General features: G+C 53.7%; 1 protein-coding gene and 1 long non-coding RNA gene across 4 annotated transcripts; both read right to left on the bottom strand.

Annotated features, from left to right (window-relative positions):
* Positions 1-264: 264 nt before the first annotated feature.
* UNC93A (unc-93 homolog A) lies at positions 265-12,907 on the bottom strand. Of its 3 annotated transcripts, XM_059176528.1 has the most exons (9): positions 12,533-12,906; positions 9,041-9,222; positions 7,828-8,057; positions 6,145-6,270; positions 5,752-5,892; positions 4,498-4,709; positions 2,745-2,880; positions 1,644-1,775; positions 265-1,002 (listed from the first exon to the last, which is right to left on the bottom strand). In XM_059176528.1, the coding sequence occupies exons 1-9, from the start codon at positions 12,617-12,619 to the stop codon at positions 737-739; spliced, it is 1,512 nt and encodes a 503-aa protein (XP_059032511.1). In that variant the 5' UTR covers positions 12,620-12,906; the 3' UTR covers positions 265-736. The 3 variants fall into 3 exon arrangements, with proteins under 3 accessions (XP_059032511.1, XP_059032513.1, XP_059032512.1); XM_059176530.1 differs by lacking the exon at positions 9,041-9,222 and having other exon boundaries at positions 12,533-12,907; XM_059176529.1 differs by lacking the exon at positions 5,752-5,892 and having other exon boundaries at positions 12,533-12,894.
* An 11,879-nt stretch (positions 12,908-24,786) lies between these two features.
* On the bottom strand, positions 24,787-26,347 carry LOC131833359 (uncharacterized). The gene is made up of 3 exons (XR_009354422.1): positions 26,053-26,347; positions 25,661-25,812; positions 24,787-24,875 (listed from the first exon to the last, which is right to left on the bottom strand). It is a non-coding gene; the product is annotated as an uncharacterized LOC131833359 (long non-coding RNA).
* Positions 26,348-26,620: the final 273 nt, after the last annotated feature.

Here is a 26,620-nt window from a genome sequence, read left to right as displayed (position 1 = left end):
TGCGGAGCTTCGGGGAGAAGGAAGACGCCTCAGGAGGCGGCAGAGGCAGCGTTGGCGGGGCTTAAAGACCACGAGGGTGGGGGCAGGCTTGGCGGACGCGGGCTCTGAACGGAAGGGGCACGGCAGGCGCCAGATGCACCCACGGGCCAGGTCTACCGCGTCGTCAGCCTCCGCGTGGTGACCGCCGGCACCTAGCTCCCCGACCCGACACCCACAGTGCGTGTGAGCCGCCAGGGCCCAGAACAAAAGTACCCGAGTGAGTGGGAGACACGTCTGTACTGTAGTTACATTTATTTAGAAACCCATAGTCTGTAAACTTTGAGGCACAGTAACTCTCGTCTGGCTTTGTCGCTTACTGACCCTGGGGGTGTCTGCGGACTTGCCTGCGCGTCGGGTTACCCGTGGGTACGATTATAGTGTCACACGCACTGTCGTCACATCCTTCCGATTCTTACGGACAGCAGCATCCGTGGGCACAACAGCAGGTGGGAGCTGCTGGCTCTACCCAAGCCCGGTGCCACTGGCCGACGACGTCTCCGTTGCGTCTGGCGTTGAGGGATTCCTTCGCACACACTCTCCATCCCCACCAGAGACACGGTGGGCTGCAAACTTGTCAGAAGAGAAAAAAACCATACAGAAGCAGGTAACTATGTGACGTGCTCAGGACGGCTGGAAACCGCTGACACCGCTGGGAAGAATCGTCTAGAAGCCCCGAGCACGCGGGCGTGCGTCCCCATCACATGGCCGTCTCCATAACCGCCTCCTTCGCTGGCTTTTTCTGTTCTGTGGCAGCTGACCTGGCCAGGCTCTGGGCCTCCAGATGCTCCACGGTCCCGTACGCCACCATGGCCAGGCTCAGGACGCCCAGGAGGATGTAGAGCTTGGTGCTGACACACAGGAACTTGCTGTACCCAAATGCGACGGTGAAGCCCAGGGCCTCCCACAGGCGGTAGTTCGCAAAGGCAGCCTCCTTGTCCTTCTCGAACAGCACGCCGTAAAGCACTGTGGGGAGACACAGCATGAACACGTGGCTGCGAAACCTGTAAGATTTTCCCCATTATTGCTGAAAACGGGGCAGCTTTTCTGCTGCCCAATTCTCTCAACAACATCAGGAACGTCTCCTTCTCAAAAAGACAGAATTGCGTTACGTTGGAGATTAGGGAAGTCTGGAGACAGTTTTTAGCCGTGAAGAACCAGGGCACATAAGAGAAATGCAGAACTCGTGCAGGGGGAGCCCTGGGGAGAGCCCCGTCCAGCCTGTCCCTCGGTGGGTGAGCACGCGGGAGAGTGAAGTAGGGCTCAGAGGCCCGACCTGGCTCAGTGAGGCATGGCCCTTCGCTGGAGTCTAAAAGCAAAGACACACACGGGCAGCCCTAAGCCCAGGCCCTCAGAACGTGACTGTGTTCGGAGCCAGGTCCTAGAAGGAGGTGACTTAGGTGAACGAGGTCACTAGAGAAGCCTCTCATCCCACAGTAGTCCTTCTAGGGACGGGGTCAGGACACAGATGTGCACTAGGGACGGCCATGCAGGGACACGTGGAGAAGACGCTGTCTACACGCCAGGGGGCCCTGAGAGGACGGGTCCACCGCTTCCCATGTGTCCCCCGTGCTGGCCCAGGTACGGACCCCCGGGGAGAGACTCACCATTGTTCTGCGTCTGCCAGACGGCGTCGGCCACGCCCCAAAGCCCAGAAAACACGAAGAACACGGCCAGCTGGCGGGGGTCAGGTCTCCACAGCAAGAGGGCGACGCTGCAGGACAGGTGGGTCACCGCACCTGCGGGCGCAGAGGGCGGAAACCGGCCGGAAGTGAGCGCAGCCCCCGGGAGGCGTGGACCAGGCGACGCTCAAGGAGCCTCTTGTTTGCTTCTATGTGTGAGTAACGTTCCCGGAAACGCTCCCAACCGCCCTCCGCCCCTGGACGCTGACCCTGAGCGCGCCGGCAGACCAGGAGCGCCCTTCACAGCCCCTCGTCGCCGCCGACTGGGTGGGGGGGCCGCTCTGCCCACTTTCGCCCCGACCCCGTCCGCGGGGCTGGGCCACAAGCCCCTGGACCGTTCAGGGGGTCTCCTTGTGCTCCAGACGCGGAGACCCCAGAGTGACAGAAGGGGGGGTTGTTGACTCCTGGACTCGCGGTGAGTGCTGGGGGCGGGGGACGGCGCTGGGCTCCCCAGCAGGTGCGGATGTGAGCGGAGAGGTGGGCGGAGTCCCCCAGGCTTGTTCCTCCTGACTCGACACCCGTGTCGTGAGTTCTGGCCTCGTGATTCCTGTGGACACTGGGGCGTCTAGGCCTGCCGTGTTCGCCGTGGCTGTGTGCTCCAGGGCAGCTCACTGCCTGCTCTGTTCCTGAGTTCCCTCATCTTTAAAGTGGGCAGTGTCCCCTCCCCAGGGCGACCAGAGGGATGAAACGGAGAAACCTGGTCGGATGACGTGGCCCCTGGTGGGCGCCGACTAGTGCTTGTGGCCTCCCTGCTGTGTCCCCGCCACAGCCACGTGAGACCTGGACTGGGTGGCCTGGTCGTGGTCTCGTCAGTGCCCTGGTTATCCACGCTGCTGTGGATCTTCCCTTCCCGAGAGACCAGAGGGTGAGGTGCGCTTAGGGTGCAGTCTTGTCCTGACAGCGAGGACGGGAAGCCTCCCGCAGCGCCGCGCACGCTCAGCCCGCACCCCTCGCCGAGCCGCGCGTGCCCTTCCGCCCGCCCGTCTGCTGCCGCTCCCGCCCGCGAGGGGCCATGCGTCCGCCTACCCAGCGCGTAGAGCGCGATCCTGCCCGTGTGCTGGGAGAGCCTTCCGTACAGCAGGGAGCACAGTGCGTTGGTGGCCGAGAAGCAGATCATCACGTACCCGACGAACTGGATCCCAAGGGCGCAGGTGGTGTAGGACTGCGGGGGAAGCACGGGGCACGTTACGTGGCCGCGTGGGGTGCGGTGGCAGGTGTGGGTCAGGGATGCGGGTGGCACCGGCACGTGTTCTGCCGTGGGACGGCGGCCATGCTGGGTTGGCCCAGACCTTCGTCTAGGCCTCGAGGCGGCCGGGGGAGGACAAACCGGTGGGAAGGAGCGAGGACGGGCCCTGCACCCGGTCGTCCCCACACGTCCTTCGCCATGTGTCGCGGGGGTCCTGTGAGCTGCGTGAGGATCTGGGCAGCTCCTGCTCCGCTCACTGCGGGCTGACAGCGCTGGGCAGGACGAACGGGGGAGCACAGAGGACTCTCGGGGCAGCAGAGCCTCCCCGTGTGACACCGGGATGGTGGACGCGTGTCCTTATGCACGTGTCCATACCCAGGGAACACAAGCACCAGGAGTGCCCCCTGACATGGGCGGTGAAGACGCATCATGGCAGGTTCACGGGTGGGAACAAATGTCCCCTCTGGGGCAGGACACTGTTAGTGGGGAGGCTAGGCCTGTCTGGGGCTGGTGGGGCCCTCGGCTCCTTCCGTCCACCGTGCTGGACCCGGAAACTGCTCCGCAAATAAAATCCCGATAGAAAAGCAGCGGATGTGAAGGAACGAAAGGACTCTGCAGACGCGAGGACGGGAGCGCTCCTGCCCCAGACGGGGGGTTCTGAGCGACCCCAGCCTGGACCCGGGACAGCGCCTGCCCCCACCGTCCCCAGGCAGAATCAGGACAGGCGCACAAGCGAGCGGGCTGGACAGAAGCTCTGCCGCTTTGGGACGGTGGGGCCGTGGCCGAGTCACATGCCGCGTGGCCAACAGCAAGGCCCACGGGAGGGCCGTGGCCAAGTGCCAAAGGGCTGTTTTGTCATTTTTGTCCTCAGTCTTTGGAACTCCAAGACTCTCCATCAAGACTGTCCCTGGAGCAGGGGGTGCCAGAGAGAACCCAGGATGCACGCATCCTGCAGAGTGTGCATGTCCTGAAAGAGCTGGGGTTCACCGGAAATTCGGATTTAACTGGGCATCTGGCTAGCTTGGCACATCGGCTCGTCTACGTGGGGGTGAGCTGAGGAGGGCAGGGAGCAAGAGAGGTTTTCTGGTCAAGGAAGGGCAACCCCCAAGGAGCGGCCTTGCTCCCGGCTCTCGGCCCCTCGGCTCCCCGGCCCCCAGCCGGCACTTTCGGGAGAAGGCGTCTCTGTTCTGTACTACCCCCGTCTGACGCATCCCTCCCACGGCACCCCATGACCGTCTTCAGGACAGGACACCACACGGGTGGGGAGCCCCGGGGACAGGTGTCTCTGCTGGCTTGCCCCCGAGGAGGCCTTCCCTGCGCACACAGCAGGCAGGATGGCCTGGCACAGGACACGTTCCACGTGACGGCTCCCAGAGCACGTGGGCCCTTGCTCAGAAGACACATCTCCAGTGAGAGCCAGGCCCCGGAGTCAAGGCCAAGCTCTGGGGGGACCGGGAAGAGACTGGACGCTGAGCTCCTGACCCCTGAACCTGCTCTCCGGCCCCAGAGGCCGCGCCCCCCACTCAGCCCACGGGCAGGGGACCCCGAGACATGCGGGTGCTGGGGTGCGCGTCCTGACGGGCTCTTGCGTACCCTGGTGTAGTCGCCCGCAAGGAAGGCTTGCTCGAACCCGCTGTACACCGGCAGCAGCACCAGCAGACGAAGGCGCTTGTCTCGAAGGAGCCTGAAGGTCGACAGCAGGGTGAACCAGAAAGGTAATTTCTTCTCTCCATCGTCTTTCTGCTGAGCGTCCTTGATGGGTTTGAGAAACACGGCTACGAGCAAGACCGCCAGGACGCCGCTGCCTGGAGGGGAGACAGAGGGCAGGTCTGGGTGCTCCCAGGAGCCGGCGTCTCCCAGCCACTCCTTCTCTCTCCTTTGGGGCACTGGGTTCAGATCCTGGTTTAAGGGAAAGGAAGCTGCCAAGCCTGAGCTGGGCCTCTGGCCTGCGCCGCACACCCCGCGAGGCCGGGGTCCTCTGCGGCCCTCACCGCCACGGTTCCCTCCTCCTCCCCCGCAGGTGGCTCCCAGCGACGGGCAGTCCCCCGCTCTCGGGACCGCGGGTCCTCCGCGGCTATTGTTTGCCGAGTAGGACGGTCCCCCACAAGCCTCGGCAGGGGAACTAGCGACCCGAGCGCCGGGGGTGCCGCATACGTGCCGGCGAGAGGCGGCGCCGCGTTTACCCGCTGCGGTGGGGAGTCTGCGCGGGGGGCAGCTGGGCGAGAGCCCCCGTGCCGGGCCGCTGCATTCAGAGAGGAGGGGCCTGACGGGGAGGTCACAATGCCACTCGTGTCCAGGAACTACCGGCCACGGGGGTGGTCTGTGGGGGGAGCAGCGAGGAGGAGGGACGGGGGGCTTTCCCTCTCACCAGGGCGCGTTCTGAGCCACGTGAATGGGCTGACAACCGTCCGCCCTGGAGGGACACCTGCGCCCACCGAATCCCACAGCGTGGCGGCCCCTCTCTCTGCACGGCGCACCCGGTGTTATGTGGGTCGAGGGCGAGTGCTTCCTCCTTTTCCCTCTTTCCCAGAAGCCTCCTCGGTCCTTCCTGGCTTTGTGACAGCGTCGCCTGTCCCGGTTTCTCCTCTCGCGCAACACCGATGACACTCGGTGCTCCGGGAGCCGAGGGTCCTTCCCAGAGCCGGGTGCCTTCCCCGTTTCTCTGAAAGGCGGTGAAAACCCTTCGGAACGGGTTTCAGCCATGATTTCCAGTCCAATAGCTTAGACCCGTCCCCTCTAAAGGGACCTGAAGTATTTTTTTCTGTTTGCTGCTTCTCACCGGCCTGATGGGACCGTGTGTCCGGCCACGACAAGCCGGCCGGGCGCTCCCAAGCCCGCTGTGCTTACGAACCAGCCCTCTCCGGAGGTGTGGGCAGAGCCGGCGGAGGTGCACTGAGGAGGGGAACGTCGCACAGGGGCCGGGGGTGCAGAGCACGCGTTCCCGGGGCCGGGGCTGGTCCTCGAGAGCTGCCGTTCTCGTCCCTGTGACTTTGGAACAAGGTTTCTAACTTGGTTAACAAAACCACAGATCAACACCTGTGGCTACTGGCTACTGTGCTGAACTTTGCAAAAGAAAAACGATCCTATCGTGGTAGGGAACTGTAAGACCGCCCCGTTCCGGTGTCTTTGACTCCCTCTGAAGAACACCGGACGATCCAGCTGAACTTGTTTTGCAGGAATATTTGTACTTTGGGAAGACACTCTTTTTCCGCAGGGACACCGCCCGCGGTGAGCACATACCTGTGTAGATGCCGAGCAGCGTGTAGATGAGGGTCTGCGAGGGACGCTGCGTGCTGTTGGTGGACGCCGTGGCCATCAGGCAGTCACTGGCCCCACAGGACAGGAGCTGCTCCTCGGGGATGGCCTCTGTGCCGTCGGAAGCAAAAAGGTGACATGAGAACACAGGGAACCGATAGGACAAGGGGCCCGAGTAAGGAAGCACAGAGCTAACAGGAGCCCGGACACCCTGTAGCTGAGAGTCACGATAGGTCAAAGTCAGGGGCTTGTCTGACTACGTAGCTCCAAACACACTTGCTTCTGGGCACGCATCTGTGTGCGTGATTTTACAGAGACACATGTGCTGTAAAGGCTGCCTGCTTGTGTGACTTTCTGCACATAATGAAAATGCTCAACGTTTCTAACCTAACCAAGGAGGAGTAGGAACACTGACGTGAGAGCAGGTGTTGGACGGAAATGCTGGGCCTGAGATTCATCGGTGGCCATTCCATGACCTTGGGCAGGTCGATGCCCGCCTCTTCTGAGTGTTAGGTTCCCTATCTGCTAGAAGAACAAAACGTGCACCTTCCGCGCGTCTCTGACCCCATCAGAGTCTCTGGAGAGAGCGGGGAGACGCCATGCAAGACAGAACGTTTGTCGTAGCAGAAATCTCCTCACACAGAACCTGGCTGCTGAGATCCGCAGCACGGAGACTGAGCCGGCGCAGGGGGGAGGCTGAGAAGCCTCGGGGGCGCTGGGGATGCCTCACTCCTCGGAGTCCGGGTCCGGAGACCTCTTGGGGAATGAAGCTCGCTTGTCTGGTGTCTTTAAAAGTAAAGACGTTCACTCCATTTTGCACCCGTCGTCTGTTAGAGACTGAAGCTTAATCCCAGGCCCTGTCAGGGTCTGTCAAGGTCAGCAATAATGAGTAAAGACGGGCCTCCATCCACCCGAGGGCTCCCTTCTTCCGACGCACTTAGCAACTGATGACACCACGTGAGAAACAGGAGGAGGATTTTGGAGTTTTGCGAAGGTGGGACTTTATAGGGGACGGTGCAGTCCTCGGAGGACCACGCCGGAGAGAGGCGCAGTCCCAGTAAGAGTCAGGAGTCAGGACTGACCCTCACCCCGGCCCATGAATTAGGTTTGCCGGTGAGAATTGGTGAGATTTATTTCCTCGGCCCTCGGTTTAAATCCTCAGACATCAATGGGTGCGGATATTACACAAATACACACGTTATAGTCCTGTCTGGCCAAGGTCAGGTAAAGACGTGAGTTAAGTCATCAGCCGTCAAATGCTGAACCAGTCAAGGGACAACTGGTCTTAGTGGGACATTGAGACACTGGACAGTCGAGCCGTTTAGTGGGACAGTAAATCAGTTGAGCCTGTTCTCGGTCCAAAAGGACGGTGGTGACTCTGTGAACCCAAGTTCCAGTGGCAGTGGCCTCCGTTTCCCCGGACACTGTTCTGCAAGCATTCCCCTGCCTCCGGGAGCGCAGGGCCAGCGAGGCTGGAGAACCTGTGGACAAGACCGACCCCCAGAGCTGCGTAGACCGCCCTGGAGAAGAGCTGGGCACAGGAGAGGCTGGGGCCCAGGGGTCGAGCCCCATGTCGGGTGGTGCACCTGCCCTTGTCATGGAATAAAGACGCATGTGAGCGGGATGGGGGGCGCTCGGGGGCCATCACTGAGCCCCGTGACCTTTTACCTTGCGTGGGCGTCTGGCCAAACACCAGGGATGAGATCAGGTTGCCCCACACACCGGATGACTGGAATATGAGAAAGAAGATGCCGAAATACTGGTTCACCACGTCTCGGCCGACTTTCCCCACCTTCTCTGCTTGCGTGTTTCCCATGATGGTGAGGTACGTGCACTGGGCGGACCACAGCGGGGCTGCGCCGAGACCCAGGACTATGGAGGTGGGGATCAAGGTGTACCTGTGAGATAAAAGCAGACAGCGTCCCTGCCTCTGTGGAGAAGGAGACCTCTTCCTCGTCCTCACTAAGTTTCGTCGTGCTTGTGGATTAGCCAGATCAGTGGGTTCACCATCCTTCGCCCGCAGAGAAATGACCAGACCCACTGCTCTTTCTGGTTCAGGTTCATTTGCAAGAGAGAAATTCACTGCCAGGGAACTTCCTTGCGTCTGAAAGCAACTACCATGAGCTGGATTACAAGTAAGGCGGAGTCTCTAACAGCTAATGTCGAAAACGACTGATTTTTTGAATCCCTGACTGGCTGATTGGCTGGTTTACCCTCTTCACTGAAGGCTCCTATGGAACCTCTATGGCAGGATGAGAGAGAAGACTGAGGTCCCTGGCATCATCCTGTCCTAGATGATAGTGGCCATCTCTCCGAAGAGATGCTTGACGGGTGTGTTCTTGGGAATAAGCGCGTGGGGCCAGTGCTGGTAGAGCTTGGTCCCGGAGGACCCCCTCCGTCAGGGAGTAGGCGGAGCCCAGGCCGGGCCCCTGCCCCAGCTCCAGCTCTGCTGCGTCCACTTTCTGTCATGCGGGGAGGGTATGGTTTGGGTCCACCGGTCACATTCTGCAAAATCCCCTGAAATTCACCCTGAAGGCCAGGGTCCAGCTCTCATCGCTGGGGACACAGAAGTGCCCTGGCAGGGAGGGGAGCACCAGGCCCACAACAGATCTGAAGGGAGGTCAGGGCTGGGAACTGGGGGGCGGAGATGGGCCCGACCCAAGGGACAGAGACACCTCGAAGGGAGAGAAATGGGAAAAAGCCTCCACGTTCTCCTGTCCAGAAGCAGAGAGGAAGGTCAGGAAGTGGCGCTCATGTTACAGGGGAGGCAACGGGCATCCTCGGGCAGGTGCCAGCGGAGGGCTCTGAACCCTGAACCCGCTGACCCTGAAGCCTGACCCCAAAGCCGGGCGGGAGGCGTGCGGGAGGCGTGCGGCTGTACCAGCTGGCGTAGAAGTTGCCCAGGGAGAAGGCCACGTAGCAGCACATGGAGAGGACGATGGTCCACTTGCAGCCAAACTTCTTAATCAGGAGCGGCGGGAGGCACGTGGAGGACAGGAGCACGCCGCCGTAGAGCGAGCTGAGCGCCGTGACGCCCAGGCCTTCCTCGCTGTACAGGCTGCTCTGTGGGGGGCAAAACCGCCCTGGTCAGAGGGGCCGGCGGCCGAAGGGAGAGCGCTCTAGGTCAGCACTGGGTTCCTGAGACCACCAGCACAGGCTTTCCCTGGCCGGGGACCCCCTCCCCGCTGACAGGTCCGGCGCGTGGGGAGCAGCACGGTCCCAGCAGAGCGTTGAGCTGCTGCTAGAGACTGGGGAGGGGGAAGCGCAGGCCACAGCTGGGGGTATGGTGGGGCAGACGGCCTCATGCCTTCTGTGACATCTGCTTTATCTGTAGGACAGCTTTGCACTCCTCCCCTTTAGGGCTGAGAAATGGGGGCTATTTTCCCCATGGAAGAGATAAGGAAGGGGACATTGTCTCCTTGTAGACTCATGTGCGTGGCTCGACCGACGGTCAGGAAGCGGGTACTTGACCGTGCGGACTCTTCACATTCCTTCCTGGCTGCCACGCCACCCCCTACCCCCGACATGACGATGCCCTGTGACAAGGGACCCTGCACTGGGCAGGTGCAGCCACCGGCACTCCCTCACTGTCATTCCGTCCACTGTGGCCCCGCACCCTTGGGCTGAGCTCTGACTCAGCACAGCACCCACCACTCAGATTCTCTCTTCCTTTCCTGCCAACCCCTCAACGTGCTGGGACCTTCCTCGTTCTCACTTTCCAAAGGGCTCCTGTTCTTCAAGGGCAGATCAAGGGTCTCCAAGGGCCCCTGGCTAGTGCCATCCACAGAGACCTCCGCTTTGGTCCTGCGCCGGAATGTCACCTGACCTCTAGCCCACACCACCTGGGGACCCGCGATGTCACCCCCGCTGACAATGGTCCCTGAACACGGGAAATGTTCTGCTCTTTCTGGATCTCTCCCGATGCCTTGCTCAAAGCAGGCACATAACAGTATTTGTGGATTAGCTGAAACTGAGCATAACCACAGCTAGTGCCACAAAAATTCTGAAATCTGGCTGGAAGATGGAAATTGAGTGCTCTGCTCCGAAGTGGGAGTTATCGGGAAATTCCTGCTTGTGTGGAGTAGGGGAGCTGGTTCAGCCTGAGCCTTTTGCTTCCTTAATACAAACGTAGGAAATCCAGTGCCACTGAGCTCGGCTCCCCAGACGCTCGCGAGAAAGAAGTGCTCAGCCTTTCTGTGCCCTGGGATTTCTCGTCCACACACTGTGCTGCTGCAATCAGCAAAGGTATCTCGGTCACAAACAGTCAAATCTGACTGCAAACCACAGAAAAGGAAGACAGATTTCAGTAGCCAAAGTAGGAATCAAATTTTAAAAGCAACCTTCTTTTCTACGTGAATGCCGGTGTTGAGATCCCTGTGTCCGCAAGTGTCCGCAGAGCAGGGCGTGCAGAATAATCCGGAATACTGTGGGAGGAGTGTGTGCCTGTGAGATCTGCATTAGGCAAGACCCACTCGCATATGCAAGTAGGACTTTCACTCAAGTCACTCAGCAAATACATCCTTAAGCACTTGCCAGGAGAGGCGCCATGCCCTGCTCTAGTGAAACCAAAGGGAATTACACAGCCCCGCGCTTCCAGGAGTGCACGGTGGACAGGAGCTGACGGGGGTCAGGGACTCAGGGACACCAGCCAACGGACCGTTGCAATCGGGTCCTGCAAGGGGCGCTAGCCCAGGGCAGCAGGAAGACGGTCGAGAAGGCGTGAAGACTGTATGGGATGGGGAGGGTGAGCAGGTCCCGGGGGATGGGGAGGGGTGCAGGAGGCAGGGGTGCGGGAGAGGAGCTGCCCGGGGCTCGTGCTGGGCTGAGAGGCAGCAGGGAACATTGAGCTGCTTTGTCCAGAGCCATGAAGCTCCTCTGAGGAGACGAGTCCGGGAAGCCTGCCGGACTGCGGCGGGAGGAGTGCCGGCTGCGGCCTGGGGAGTGGGGTCGGATCTTCAGGCCACGGAGAGCCTGGGGCAGGAGGCAAGCTGGAGATGAGATGCAGCGCTGACTTCATGCCCTGGGTTAGCCATCGATGGCCTCCTGTGTGTGGAGCACTGTCTCAGTCAGGGGGACAAGGTCATGGAGCAGTGACCGTCCTGCCAGCGTCGTGGACTCACGGGCATACTGCGGGGCCTGCCACAGCATCGGGGGAACCCACAGGTGTGCCCCTTCCAGAGTTCAGTCCCAGGGAGCAAGGAAAGGGGTGAAGGGGGTGACACCCAAGGGGAGAGCCCAGTGACTTGCAGGTGACCATTAGGCACAGGAGGGAGAGGCCACAGCTGCTGCAGGGGAAGGCTGTGTGGGTGTGTGCCTGGGTCCCGGTGGGAGTTCGGCGTGGGGCTGGGGCCCTGGGGATGCCTGGGACCATCTGTGCCACCCCCGGGGGCCTGAGAATGAAACTGACCAGATGAGAGCCGAAGGAAATGACAGGGACAGGCAGGAGCTGCCAGCATCGTGGGGACACAGCCACGCCTAAGGTCACGTCTGTCCATGTCATCTCATTCTTTTCTGTAGGCCACTCCAGACTGGTGGAGACAATGGTCCCCCTTAAACCATGGTCATGTATTCAAGATTAGCACGCGAGGAAATATGGTGGGTTAGGGCTAGACAGAAGGCAGAGAGGTGGGCAGGGCGGACTGCCCCACGCCAGAGCTGGAGGTCTGGTCCCCTAAGATCTCTGCTCTTCCCAGGAAGAGGGGGCCTCCTCAGCACTGACCGTGATCACGGGCAGACCGGGGAGGACTTGGGTGTGCGAGGGGCGGGGCCATCCACTCTCCCGGCACCGCGGCCACTATGCCAACTACACTTCAAAAAACAAGACAAAACAGAACACCCATCTGGGGAAACGTACAGCAAAACTACTCCGGCACACACGGCCCTGCCGCAGCTGTTAGAGAGGCCCGAGGGGGAAACAGTGCTGTGGGGGACAGACTTACAGAGACCAATTTGTCCAAACTTTGTCTAAATTCACCATATTGCCTAACCAGGCTTAGAATCTAGAGTTTAGTGAAACCTGAAAAATTCCCGTTACTACCCCAGCCACAAAGCCAAAGTCGTGAAACTGGAGAATTCGCAAAGACTCATCCTGCGTCTCTCCCTTGAACGATCCAAAGGCAAAGAATGTCTTATCTCATCACTCACCCAAGACCCACACCCCCGTCCAAGGGTCGAGCTCACACTCCCCGCCCTGCAGCCCGGCCGGGGTGGGGGAGGGGGCCGTGCTCGCCTGCACCCGGGAACGGCCGCCAGAGAGGGTGTGGGAGCGAGGGGTGAAGGAGAAATGCTCGGTTCCCGTCCTCTGTGGCCGTGGGGTTTCTTGGAGGCCAAGAGACAGACGCTCGCTCGCAAGTGTGCTCGTAAGTGTCCTTACCTGCAGGCTCTGCAGGCCGCCGTAGGCTGTGAAGAGAAGCAGAAACCCAAAGGACACCACGAGGACATTCCTCAGGCTTCTCTCCATCGTGCGGACTCACGGTGTCAACCATCCGTGGGCACGCACACGCGTCGTCCCTGAAAGCCGCCAGCCGGGCGCGGGGACGCCGTCTGTACCCAGACGTCCCGCTCCGTCTCTCTGTCCTCTGCGCGAGGCGTGCAGGTCAGCGAGGTCCTGGTGAGTCAATGGACTTAGTTACCGCAGAGGCCGGGGAGCGCCGCGGGGGGTGTCGGTCACGTGTCATCTCTGCAGTAACCGCTTCCTAGCAGGGCGGGAGATCAGGACGTTCACTGCCCGTGCGCGCCTGGAGTCCCCCCTCCTAATATCTCGATCGAGTCCTTACGGTAACAGAACGACTGTCGTGTGTGTGTGTGTGTGTGTGTGTGTGTGTGTGTGACGGTAACTTCCGCATTAAAAGAAATCATCCGCAGCGCAGAATATGGATGTGTTTCCGTCGTAAAGAACAAAGTATGAATGTGGGCTTTGAGATACATGGCTCGGTTCTGAGAAAGACTTAAGGTCACCATGAGAGCCGAGGGCCCCAGTCCGGCTGTGTCAGACTCTACATGATTTTACCGCACTGCCAGAGTTAAAGGAACAAGAGCACAACACCTCCTGAGCATAGAGCCTTACAGTGTACGAAGGACCTTACATGCGTCCTTTTATGTTGTCCCAAGGGCAAGCTGTGGCGGCTGTCACTGGGACTCCCAGACGTGACCAGGCGGGGAGCTGAGCTTCTGAACAGGTCACAGATTTGGGGTTTTGGAAGAGAGGCATGCTGTCCAGGAGAACTTCCTGCACTGTCCAGGGCAGCCACAGGCTTCATGGGGCCACTGAGCCCTGGAAACGCGGCTAGTGCAACTGAGGGGCTGAACTCATGGCTGCACTTAATTTTAATTAATTTAAATTTAAATAGCGACCTGTCCCTGTGTCTGCCGTACTGGGCAGCCAACAGCTGATTTCAAACAACGTAACCCGTATCTCGCAGCTAAGAAGCAAAATCATTTTTCATTCAATTGTCCATTCAACTGTTAGTTCATTCAGTTGTTCGTGAACTTGATGTTTGTAGACTGACTCCAGAGTGCTGTGAAATCAGCCATTTTTATTTAGTTTGGGTCGGTAAGAAAAGCCTTACGGTATCGGCTGACCTGACACAGGTAGGTCCCTGGCAACACCGTGCACGCGAGCGTGCCGTTCCATTCGGAGAGCATGACGGGACCCTAGCAGCGCCATTTACTCTTGTGAAAATAACTCTTGTAGGAAAAGAAGGGTTCTACGCAGACAAGACGTGGATTGCCACGCTCGACACCGACGTGCAGGGAGCCTCATCCAGTAAAAGACGCTAACACGGAAACAGACGGGACCTGTGGGTCCAGATCCCAGCCCTGTCACTTCTCTGCCCGAGTCTCACGGGGAGTCACTCCGCTTCCCAGACCCACTTTCCTCTTGGAAAAGGAGAGTCGCAAACGGTCAGGAAGCTGATAACTGTGAGAGCCCCGGAGTGGCCGCAGCGCGTCATCATCACCCAGAAGCGTTAATGGGCTGGGATGACATTTTCGCTTCCAGAGAAAATACCACTCGGGACAGTTTTTAAAGAAATCGAATACCTAGCACAACACGCACTTTTTCACCCCAGTCTTACTGACTAACGCATGCTGGCTTGTGTCTTGTTTTCAGCAACCGTCTCGCTCACTCAGTGCTGGCCTGTAACTCCTCCCAGTGACCTGCACTGATCTTCGCAGACGCAGCGGAGGTTGCTTCCGTCGCCTACGGTTCAAACACGCCAGAACCACCGTCTGGGACTTGCTCACGGACTCCGGGGGCAGCTCCGGGAGCTACCGTTCTAGCTCCGTGCTTACGCCGTGAAGCTTCTCTGTCCTCCTGTCTTTGCGAGCCACGTCCGGCCCTGTCCCTCTAGCTGTCCTGCCGGCGTCAGGAGTTCACGTGGGAATTCCTGCTCCCCCGTCCGCTCCCACTTTCCGTCCCACGTCTTCCCTTTTATCCCTCAGTGCAGTGACTTTCTAAATGAACCGTATCCTACAGTCTGCCCTCGCTCTCTAGCAGAACAGAACACTCCCCCGCCCAGTTTCAATGGGAAATCATTCCCGTACATCCCCGTGTAAGTTTGAGGTGTACAGGATGGTGGTCTGATCTACCTCCATTGTAAAATAATTAGCCCAGTAGGCTTGGCTACCGACCACCTTCTCATATAGATACAGTAAAAAGGAAAGAAAGGAAAGAGAAAAAAATTTTCTTGTGATGAATTGTAAGGATTTAAAAACTTCCCTGTGTTTCCCAGACACGCACACAGCAGCGTCAGCAGTACCGGTCACGCTCTACCTCCTGTCTCTAGGAATCACTAATCTTGAAACCACAAGTTTGTGCCTTTTGAGCACCTTCCTCCATTTTCCCATCACCCTCTGTCTCTGGTAACCATAGTCCCCTTTTTTTCCCTATGAGTTTGGTTTTTAAGTTTTTTAATTTATTTTTTACGATTCTGCATGTACGAGAGATCATACAGTCTGTGTCTTCCTGTGCCTTATTTCACTAACCATAATGCCTTCGGAGTCCACCGTGTTGTCACAAGTTCCGTGTTTTTTACAGCTGAAAAATGTTCCCTTGTATCTCCCTGCACAGATTACCTGTCCATTCATTCATTAACGGCCACTTAGGTCGTTCCCACGTCTTGGCTGTTGTAAGGAGTGCTGCTGTGAACATGGGGGCGCGCTGTATTTTTGACTTGGTGTTTTCGTTTTCTTTGGATACACACCCAGAAGTGAGGTTGCCAGATCATACTGTAGTTCTATTTTTAACTTTCTGAGGAACCTGCTGCAGCGTTTCACAGCGGCTGCGCCGATTTACATTCCTACCAACAGTGCATGGGGATCCTTCTCTTGACATACTCACCAGCTTTCACTATCTCTTGTCTTTTTCGATGGTGACCATTCTAAGAGGTGTAAGGTGATATCTCATGATGATTCCAGATATTGTTCATTTTTTTCGTGTATCTATTGGCTTTTGGTGTGTCTTCTTTGGAGAAATGGCTATTCAGGTCCTTTGCCCATTTTAAAATTCTTTTTTGTTTTTGCTTTGTTTTTGCTATTGATTTGTATGCCTTCTTTGTATATATTGGATATTAATCCCTTATCAGATTATGGTTTGCAAATATGTTTCCCCTTCTATAGGTTCTCTTTTCAGTTTGTTGTTTTTTTTTTTTTTTCTGTACAGAGCTTTTTAGTTTGATGTTAGTCCTGCTCATTTACTTTTGATTTTGTTGCTTGTGCCATAGGCGTCACACCCAGACATCACCGCCAAGACTCATGTCAAGCAGCTTTATTACCGTGTTTTCTTCTAGGAGTTTCATGGTGGCAGGTCTTATATTTAAGTCTTTAATCGATTTTGAGTTCATTTTTGTGTAGAATATATATGGGCCCAGTTTCATTCTTTTACATGTGAATATCCAAGTATCCTAGCACTGTATATTGAAAAGACTGTCTTCTCTCCATCAAGTATTCTTGGCTCCTTTATCAAACATTAATTGACTTTATAATGCTTGGTTTATTTCTGGACTCTCACTTCTGTTCCATTGGTCTATTCTGGATTTTATGCTGGTACCATACTCTTTTGAGGACTACTGTTTTACAGTATAGCATGAAATGAGGAAGTGTGATGCTTTTTGCTTCATTCTTAGGATTTCTTTGGCTTTTGGGCGTCTTTTGTGGTTCCATATACATTTTAAGAGATTTTTTCCCTATTTCTGTAAAAAATGCCTTTGGAATCTTGACAGGGATTGCCTTTAATCTATACACAGCTTATAGTAGTACTGACATTTATACAATATTAGCTCTTCCAATCCATGAACATGGGACACTTTTCCATTTAATTGTGTCTTCTTTGATGTCTTTCATCAATGTCTTGTAGTTTTCAGAGTACAGATCTTTCACCTCCTTAAACTTATTCCTAAACATTTTATTGTTTTTGATGGTATTGTAAGTGGGATCAATTTCAATTATTTTCTTCTCTGAGAACTTGTTGGTGTATAGAAATGCCACTTATTTTCGTATATTGATCTTGTATCCTGAAACTTCACTGAATTCATTGATCAGACCTAATGATTTCTTGGTTGAACCTTTAGGATTTTCTGGATATAAGATAATGCCATTTGAAAATAGAGAAAATTTTACTTCTTCCTTTTTAATTCTGACCTTTTATTTCTTTTTCTTGCCTGATTGCTTTGGCTAGGACTTCTAGTACATTGCTGAATGGAAGCAGTGAGGTATGCACCATTCTCTTCTTCCTGGTCATGGAGGAAAATTTTCAACCTTTCACCACTGAGCATGATATTAGTTATGGGCTCATCATATATGGCCTTTATTATGTTGAGATATGTATTTTCTATGCCTAATTTGTTAAGAGCTTTTATTGAGAATAAATGTTGAATTTTGTCAGATGCTTCTTCTGCTTCTATTGAAATGATTATAATTCTTTTCTTTCATTCTATTAATGTGATGTATCATAATGATTCATTTATATATGTCAAACTCTCCATCCTCATATTCCAAATGGTAAATCCTATTTGTTCATGGTGAATGGTCCTTTTAATGTGTGGCTGAATTTGGTTTGTTAGTATTTTGTGGAAAATTTTTGCATTGATCGATTCATCAGGGATATTGGCCTTAAATCTATACACAGTTTGTTTGTTTGTTTTGTTTGTTCATTTGGTAGCGTTCTTTTTTGAATTTGGTATCAAGATAATGCTGACCTCATAAAATGGGTTTGAGGATGGCCCCCCCTCCTTGACTTTTCAGAAGAGCTTGGGAAGAATTTGTATTAATTCTTCTTTGAATTTTGGTAAAATTCACCGATAAAGCCATCTGGTCTTGGGCTTTTCTGTATGGGGAGATTTTTTTTTTTTTATTATTATTATTGAGCCAGTCCCCTTACTAGAATTTGTCCGTCCATACTTTTTAATTTCTTCCATATTCAGTCTTAGTAATTTATAGATTTCTAAAAAGTTTTCCATTTTTATTAGGATTTCCAGTTTGTGGACATATAGTTGCTTTTCACAGCCTCTTATAACCCTTTGAATTTCTGTAGTATCCATTGTAATGTCTCCTTTTCCATTTATAATTTAGTTGATCTGCATCCTTTTTCTTTTTAATTTGGTTAGATAAGGGTTTATAAACTTTATCATTTCAAAGAACCAAGTCTTACTTTGGTTAATCTTTTCTACTGTTTTTTCTATTCTCTTTTTCATTTATTTCTGCTCTAATCTTTATTATTTCCTTTCTTCTAACTTAGTGTTCAGTTTGTGCCTTAAAGCATAAAATTTGGTTACTTATTTGGGATCTTTCTTGCTTCTTAATATAGGCATCTATTGCAATGAACTTCCCTCTTAGAATTGTTTTTCCCACACCCCACAAGTTCTGATATGCTGTGTTTCCAATTTTGTTTGTCTCAAAGAACTTTTGTGTTTTTCCTTTAATTTCTTCTTTGATCCATTAATTGTACAATTTTCATGTGTTCATAAATTTCCCAGTTTTCCTTTTGTTATTGATTTCTGGGTTCATAACATTGTAGTCAGAGAAGATACTTGATATAATTTCAACTCTTTAGAATTTGCTAAGAGTTCTTTTATGGTCTAACTTATAGTTTATCCTAGAAAATGATCCATGGGCACCTGAGAAGAATGTATTCTGTTGTTGGATAGAATGCTCTGCACCTGTCTATTAGGACCATTTGGTCTATAATGTTGTTCAAATCCATTGTTCCCATATTGATTCTCTGCATGATCTCTCCATTGTTGAGAATAGTGTATTGAAGTCCCCCACTATTATTGTATTTCTGTTGATTTCTTCTTTTAGCTCTGTTAGTTTTTGCTCTATGTATTTAGGCACTCGAACGTTGAGTGCAGAAATTATTACAATTGTTATATCTTTTTTTACTGTACTGGCCCTTTTATCACCATTTAATAATCTTCTTTGTCTCTCTTTTTTTCTTTTACCATTTTTAGTTTAAAGTCTGTTTTGTCCAGTGTAGGTGTAGCCACCCCTCTTTTTGTTGTTGTTGTCATTTGCTTGAAACATGATTTTCCATCCCTTCACTGTCTATGTGTGTCTTTAAGGCTAAAGTGAATCTCTTCTAGATGATATATTGTTAGATCTTCTGTTGTTTTTTTTTTTTAATCCACCCAGCCATTCTATGTCTTTTAATTGGAGAATTCAATCCCTTTGTGTTTAAAGTAATGACTGATAAGTAAGAATTTACTATTGCCATTTTTGTTGTTGTTGTTTTCTGGTTGTTTTATAGATTGGTTGTTCTTTCTTATCCTGCTGTCTTTTTCATGTATTTTCATGTCTTTTGGCATCAGTCTGCTTTGATTTCTTTATCATGTTCTTTTGTACAGTTACTATAGGATTTACCCCTGTGGTCATCATAAGCTGACATAAAATATTTTAAATTGGAAATATCTTATTTTAAACTGAAAATAACTCAACTCCAATAAAATTCATAAACTTTACACTTTTACTTCTCCTCCCCTTCACATTTTAGCTTATTGCTATTGTAATTTACATTTTTATATTGTATAATTAATAAAAGACTATTGTAGTTATAGTTATTTTTAATACTTCCTTTTTATTACTTTTAAACTATAGTTGCAAGTGAATTATGCACACTATTACCATATTGCAGAATCTAACCATGGCTATATATTTACCATTGCCAGTGAGGTTTGATTGTTGTTAATTGATGTTAATAAACATTCCTTTCCTTCACTCAGAGAATCCCTTTAACATTTCTTGTAAGGCAGGTCTAGTGATAATGAACTCCTTTTGCTTTTGTTTGTTTACTGAAGTTTTTATTCCTCCTTCGTTTCTAAAGGATGGCTTCACTGGGTGTAGAATTCTTGGTTGACAATTATTTCAATATTTTGTGTATGTCATTCCATTTTCTCCTGGCCAGAAAAGTTTCTGTTGAGAAATCCATTTCTAGTCTCATGGGATTTCCTTTGTATGTTATTTCTATCTTTTCTTTTGCTGCTCTTAAAGCTACTATTATTATTATTATCTTTGACTGTTGATAATTTAGTTACAGTGTGTCTCAGTATAGTCCTAATTGGGTTCAACATATTTGGGGTCCTTTGGACCTCATGGATCTGGATGTCCTTTTCTCTCCCTAGGTGTGGGAAGTTCTCAGACAGTATTACTTTAAGTATGCTTTCTGTTCCTTTATCTTTCTCTTGTCCTTTTTTAACTTCCATAATGTGAATATTGTTTCTTTTCATTGTGTTCTGTAATTCCCATAGTCTTTCTTCACTCTTTCATTCTTTTTTCTTTTTGCTCCTCTGACTGAATAATTTCTAACATCCTGTCTTCCAGGTTACTGATTCTATATTCTCCATGGTTGATTCTACTTTTAAAACATGCTACTGAATTAATCAGTTCAGTTATTGTATTTCTGTGACTCCTGGATTTCATTTGTTCGCTTGTTTTGATGGTTGCTATTCCTTGCTGAACTTGTTTTGTTCATGCATTGTTTTCACAATTTTGTTTAGTTGTCGGGTTTTTTTTTTAATTTTTTAAAAAGATTTTATTTATTTATTTGAGAGACAGAGAGAGAGAGCATGTGAGGGGAGAAGGTCAGAGGGAGAAGCAGACTCCATGTGGAGCTGGAAGCCCAATTCGGGATTCAATCTGGGACTCTGGTATAATGACCTGAGAGGCTTAACCAACCAAGCCACCCAGGTGCCCCGTTGTCTGTTTTTGTATATACCACTCAACTTCCTGAAGAGGATTGTTCTCAGTTCTCTATCTGACAGTGCATAGATCTTCATTTCTTCAGGGTCAGTTACTGGAGCTTTATTAGTTGCCTTTGGTAGTGTCATATGTACCTGGTTTTTTGTGACCCTTTGTTCACTTCATTGGTATCTGTGCATCTCCTCTTTTACATGTTACAGTTTGGCTTTGGCATGACAGCTCTTCACCAGTCAGATCCGTTTGGGTTTCTGTGTGTGTCTGATAGTCATGTCCTTGGGCAGATGGGCCCTGATATTATGGTCTATTTTTGGCAAGGCATCTTTTCTAGCACTGTGGATGGGAATTGGGATTGTGCCATTGGCTGAGAACAGTTGATTAGGACTGCTGGTTTGGTTCCCTCCCCAGGTGAGGATGTAGGATGGGCTCCACAGCTGGAGCCATTGGCTGGATTTGCTGGTCAGGTTTCCTAGATGGTCAGGACTGGGTACTACATTCAGTACTACATAGGACTATGAATTAGTTTCCCTGCCTCGGCAAGACAGCATTACCAGAGCCTGTATAGCTCATGGTTTGGGGGCCTGAAATAAGCCGAAGTCCCTGGTCAGGGGAGGCCCCTGCTTTTGCTCTGCAGAGGGGGAAGTCAGTCTGGGCTCTCTGTTCAGGTGCCCCTGTATGTAGCACTACTGCATGGGCTATGCAGCTTCCCATGTGCTTCGATTAGGTTGTTTACAGGCTGAGGGCTATGTTCAGTGATGATCTGGGCTGTGAGTTAGATGGACAAGGGCGGCCAGGAACAGCAGGGGAAGCGGCTCTAAAGCTGGTAAAGTTCTTTTTTTCTTGTCTTAACTCAGGCCAACCTACAGCCCAGTTCCCTGGAAGAACAGGGCCACTAGCTTTTCTCTGCAAACTGTCAAAACTGTCAGCTGTGCCTGCCCTTCTCTCCACTCTAGCACTGCTGGGTCACACAGCTGCCAGGAGCTGTCACCAAGCCCTCTGGCCAGCTAGGCTAGAAGACACTCTGCACCCCAGGTGAGGCTATGTCTCAGCCCCTGTGCCTGGAAAGGAGGAGGAAAAGCTCCTCTCAATTTCCCAAGCAAGCTCTGCAGCTGGGAGGGGCCGGGAGCACCCCTGGGACTTGGGCACGTGTTCATCTCCCTGCTTGTGTGAAGCAGAAGCAGCGTCCCTGCTTGGTACTGGCATTGCTCTGGGTGGCATCGGCTCAGCCCGCCCGGCTCTTGGCTGGAACATGCCAGGCCACACAGCTTCCGGGATTCGCTGCCAGCCCTTCTGCTCAAACGGGGCTGGAAGCCCTCTCCACAGGGCTGTGGCTCAGCACCTTGCCTGGGCATGGGCAAGCTGGGCTCTAGGGCCGGAGGAACTCCTTGTCTGAGGAGCCAAGTCAGGCAGGTCTGCGGCCCACTAAGTTCCCCAGTCAGACTGGACCCCGGGCCTGGTTTTGCTGGTGAACAAAACCTCTTGTGGGGATTACTACTTGAGCACTACAGATATGAACTTGGTCTGCCGAGGTCCCAGGGCTGCTGTGGCAAGCCCCTCCCCCACTTCTCCTTCACAGTCACAGTCCCAGTGGTCAAGCCCTGCACTTTTCCCCCATAATCCCCACCATGTGAAAGCAGATTCGGGTATCCCACAAAAGGACCCACAATGCTGGGGAGCCTCGTTGTTATCCCAGGTTCCCTTTTCCCAGTGGATGAACCAGAGGCTCGGAGAGACCTCTCGGCATGGGGCTTTGCTGGCCTGGGGGAGGGGCAGTGTGGTGCCGTGTGGCCGTGTGGCCCTGTGGCCGTGTGGTGGATTCCCTTCCCCGGCACACGCACTCCGTCCTGGTCTCTGAGGTGCGGCTGGTGCTTCAGCCTCACGCCAGTGTTCTAGAATCCTCTCAGGGTGTTCTTTCTCTACCAGGAATTGGCTGTGGTTCTTGCGAGAGGGAGCAGTCTGGGACGACCTCTGTTGCCACCCTAGTGATGGGACTCTCCCAAACTATGTCTTAGGAGATGTCCCCTGGGGCCGTGCCTGAGCGGCTCCTGTGACGAGGACAAGCTGATTCAGCTGATGCCACGATACTTCCCTCATAATCAGACGGCCCCGGCCTCCGCTAATTCATACAGTCCTGCAGCTACGTGGTTGGGACGGGGACGAGAGTGAGGGATTCCAGAAACCCAAGAGCTGTTCTGACCGGTCAGCCAGTGTCAGCATTATTAGCAGCCCATAACGGGTGCTGTGGACCCTGTGCTGGAGAGCGCCTCGGATGGCTGAAGACTTAGGTGTAAACAGCTCAAAACACCAATAATCACTTAATTCCCTACAATTCACACGCACACCTCTTCACCGGGAGGAACAAAAATGGTTTGTGGATCTTCTTGATCCCTCGTGATCCCTTACTGGGTATTCAGTGAAAGTCCCCGTCTGGCACCTGGCTGAGAACGAAGGTTCTAGAAACTCTCGGGGGTTGAGGGCGGCGGATTTTACCAGCCACTTGATGTCACCGCTTTGCCGACCCTGAGCTCACCGACCCCTCAGGGGTGTGAGTCCTGCGGGACCTCATTTCCCGTCCGTGATCTCCTGCGGAGAAGCTCTCCGCTCCTGGAAGTCTCATCAGTGCTTTGCTCTTTTGAAGAAGTTACTTATATAAGCAAATTTACATCAATTTTCTTGACATTTAGACCTGATACGTTTGCACTGAACAAATTCATATTTGTCCTACTCATTGATCATACTTTCTGCTATCAAAGACGAGCAACGCACTGGTGAGAAAGGAGCCAACTATCGCTTACGTGTGCAATTCTTACACTTCGGAAATAAATGTATTTGGTACTTTTTTCTTTTTTAAAGTAAGACCAATTTATACCCTCCCCACTCTGGCCTCAGAAAACATTCGGTTCGTCTCCGAGCAAGTCTTCAAAGCCGCTGAAGGCAGGCTGGCCGGCTGGCCGGCGGGAGAGGGTGGGGGGTGTGAGGACCCAGCTGGCCGCAGCCTCCTGGGGGCCGGGCGGGGGGGGGGTCCTTCTGGATCCTGTCCTCCCCACAGAGAAGGCCTGTTCAGCTCCTTCCCATCCTTATCCAAGAGAGCAGAGTCTTCCCACCCCCGGGTCCCTCATGCGTGTCCAGCTGGGCCACCGGAGGCGCCCGCCCACAGCCCACATCCTCAGCAGGGCTTTAGGAGTCCCCCCCCTCCCGCCCCCAGCCACAGCCTCAGCAAAGGCCACACCCCATCATTTTGTCCCAGAGACACAGAGCCGGGCAGGCTTCGCTGAGCCCTTGGGTGCCCGTCGTGTGCCCAGCCTACGTGGCGACATGAAGGAGTTGGAGAGGGGACAGTCCTCACGCCATACGCGCATATATGGGGGCACGACAGAGGTTCCCTGTCTAACACACACGCGTGCTCACACACTCCTTTGCTTTTCCAAGTGCACAGTCCCTCGCCCTCCGGTGGCCTGCACAGCCCAGCCGCCTTCCACTGCAGTCATGCTACTTGTCCGGGCCTGCCCTGGGCCAGAGACGGCTCTGGGTGCTGAGGCCACTGCCCCGATGGTCAGCAAGAGCTCCTGTTCCCACCGAGGTTTCCCACTACTGAAGGAGACAGGGAGTAAACCATGAAGCAGGTCGAGAAATCACACCAGTGCAGGTGGGGTACACACTGCCACATCACCCAAAGCCAGCAGGTGATGTGATAGACCGGACGGGAGGGTGAGGCCGTTGGCCAGCGCCCCACACCTCCACGACGGTGACAGAGCCCGCCACTCGGGCAGCGACCCAGCTCCTGGGTGCTCAGCCTGGCCAGTCTGAGCCCCACAGACAGGGAACGTTTCAGCCCCGCATCTTGTGAGCCCAGCAGACCAAAGCCTGTGTCCCTCTGCTTGAACAGGTCCCATGAGCCCTAGGAGCGGCTGAGAAACCGGGACCCGCTACGGGGACAGCCAAGCACCAAACGCACGCTTGCCCACGTTCCTCCAATGAGGGCAAAGTGGTGATGACGCCGGAATGTTCTGGTTAGTTCTCAGTCCCTTATCCAGTCTACAGAGGCAGAGCAGCAGGGCTGTAAATGACCTTGGTGAACCTCCAAAGACAACTGTGGGCCTTTGATCCCACGACACACAGACGCCCATGAAGTCTGCGTGACGTCTGCCCGGACCGAACAGCAGCGAGCGCTTTACCTGGTTCCGCGCCTCCTGAGTTCCCGTCGGTACCGTGGCACATGTCCTCCTAGGTCTCGGAGGACGCCGACACTTTCCTGCTTGGCTTTTGGTGGCGAGGAGAATGACTGAATTCTCAGAGCGTTGGGAAATCATTCACACAATGCCTCCTTCGCTTCGGCAAGTGGTACAACCTGTTTGCAGATGACCAGCCCCAGGCGACTGCTCATCTGGGAGCTACTTGACTCTCTCTGCGAGAGGTTTGCCGGCGAGATGTGGAGAGGCGGCCGGGGAGAGAGCCTGGTGTGGCTGACAACATTTTAGAAACGCTGCTACTGAGGTCTTACTTTTTGCACCAAAACGGCAGAAGCTCATCTTAATTAAAAAAAAAAAAAAAATCATCTTGTAGAATTTAAGAAACAAAACAGATCAACAAATCAAGAAAAAAGAAACAAATTTTAAAAGCAGACTCTTAACTGAGAACACACCGGTCACTGTGGGGGAGGGGCGTGGGAGGGGCGGGAAGGAACGGGACTCGGGGTGCACACGGGGGGACGGGCCCTGGGTGGCCTGCAGAGGTGTTCACTCGCTCTGTTGTAGACCAGAAACTGACAACACTGTGTGTCAATTATACTTAATAAAAACATGAAGAAGTGAAAAGAACCCAAAAATCACGCACATACGGGCATATGTGAACACAAGTGCACACTCAAGTGCACACACATACACACCCACATGCACACACAAGTACACACTCACGTGCACACACGCACACACAGGGAGTCCACAGGCAGCCTGACAGCAAGCCCTTCCCTGGACGACAGAAGTGTGGAAGTCAGGGCATCTGTCCTCTGTTCGAGGCACCTGTATTCTAGTCCCCTGGTTTTAGAAAAAGCATTTCATTCTATAAACAGTAATGGTTTTTAAAGGAAAATGGATTAATCTAAAGAGCCTTGTTAGGAAGAACTCTGAGCATTAAACTAAACTCCTCATTATTTTTAGGCCCTGAGTTAACCCTTAACCTGTTGCCCTCTTACTTCGCTTGAACGTTCCCCAGCCCCCCTGCGCCCAGAGCCAGGGATTTGCGAAGCGAGAATGCAAACAGGCCCCCGGTGTCTGCCTCCTGCGCCCGGCTTCCCGCGCCCCCAGGGGAGCCTCACGTTCTCTCGAGCCCCTGCCCGCGGCCACCCCGCAGGCCATCTTTTGCAATGGGGTTAGTGCTCCTGGAAGCAGCGCCACCGGGGTCGCTTAGCCTGGGGCTGGATCCACGCGAGCTCAGCAGCTCCCTGCGGCCCGGCCTGTCTGTGCTGAGCTGGAAAGAAGCGAGACGTGCGGTTGGGCCCCCGGAAGCAGCCCGGAGGCCAGCGGTGCAGGGGGCTCCCCACGTTCTGCTCCCGTTCCCTGAGTCCTGCTCCACACGGGCCGCAGAGACACATGCCCCCCTCCCCCAGCCCGAGGCCCAGGCGGGGGCCGGCCCTCAGCGGCGGCCGGCAGTACTGGACGGTAGTCTCTGCCCCCGAGGGCCCGCCACTTCCCGGCTGGGACCACGTACCGCTGGTGCTGTTCAGTCCAGAAGGACCTCCCGGCCCTTTGTGCTGGGGACAGGCCGCGGACCTCGGGCTGTCACGGGGTGGGGAAGTGCGCTTTGGTTCCTGGGTCCGGGAGAGGGAAATCAGGCTGATGATGTGTTTTGAGAACCGGGAGGGATTGTGACTCACAGGTGAGTAAGGTTCTGTGCTGACAGCTCTCGCCTGTGGGGCAGCTTGGCCCTTGTGGGCCTGGGTTCGGCCATGGGGGCCACGTGCCCGCGTTCCCAAGGCAGGAAGCCCAGCGGCTGGAAGCCAAGAACCTCCGCACCGAGCTGCCTCCAGGTGTCCTTAGCCCGGGAGTGGGCAGTGCACCCGCCGGGGCAGCTCGCCTGAACCCGGCTGCCGTCTGCCCCTGGACACGGGACTGGGTTTTCCTGGGGAAACAGGGTGTGTGTGAAGGTTCTCCAAGCAAAACCGTGGGGTTTTTGGAGTAATCCCCAATATCCTGGTTGTTTAAACACCGTGAGGTTAACTGATGTCATGGTGTTTCCCGGCATTCCTGGTGGCTCGAGTTCTGTTCTGTGAGGCAAG

Source organism: Mustela lutreola, chromosome 6, assembly GCF_030435805.1.
Source record: "Mustela lutreola isolate mMusLut2 chromosome 6, mMusLut2.pri, whole genome shotgun sequence".
In the NCBI taxonomy this organism is placed as follows: domain Eukaryota; kingdom Metazoa; phylum Chordata; class Mammalia; order Carnivora; family Mustelidae; genus Mustela; species Mustela lutreola.
The sequence above is the reverse complement of the archived record's forward strand: the minus strand, read 5'-3'. Positions and strand labels throughout refer to the sequence as shown.

Bases quoted from the DNA above. Each gene is read 5' to 3' on its own strand.
- UNC93A (XM_059176528.1), bottom strand. From the start codon at position 12,619: ATGGAGAGAAGCCTGAGGAATGTCCTCGTGGTGTCCTTTGGGTTTCTG. The intron at 9,223-12,532 runs GTAAGGACACTT...TGCCCCCCACAG, and splicing joins GCGGCCTGCAGAGCCTGCAG to AGCAGCCTGTACAGCGAGGA. The intron at 2,881-4,497 runs GTACGCAAGAGC...CTTCCCCCGCAG, and splicing joins TTGCGGGCGACTACACCAGG to TCCTACACCACCTGCGCCCT.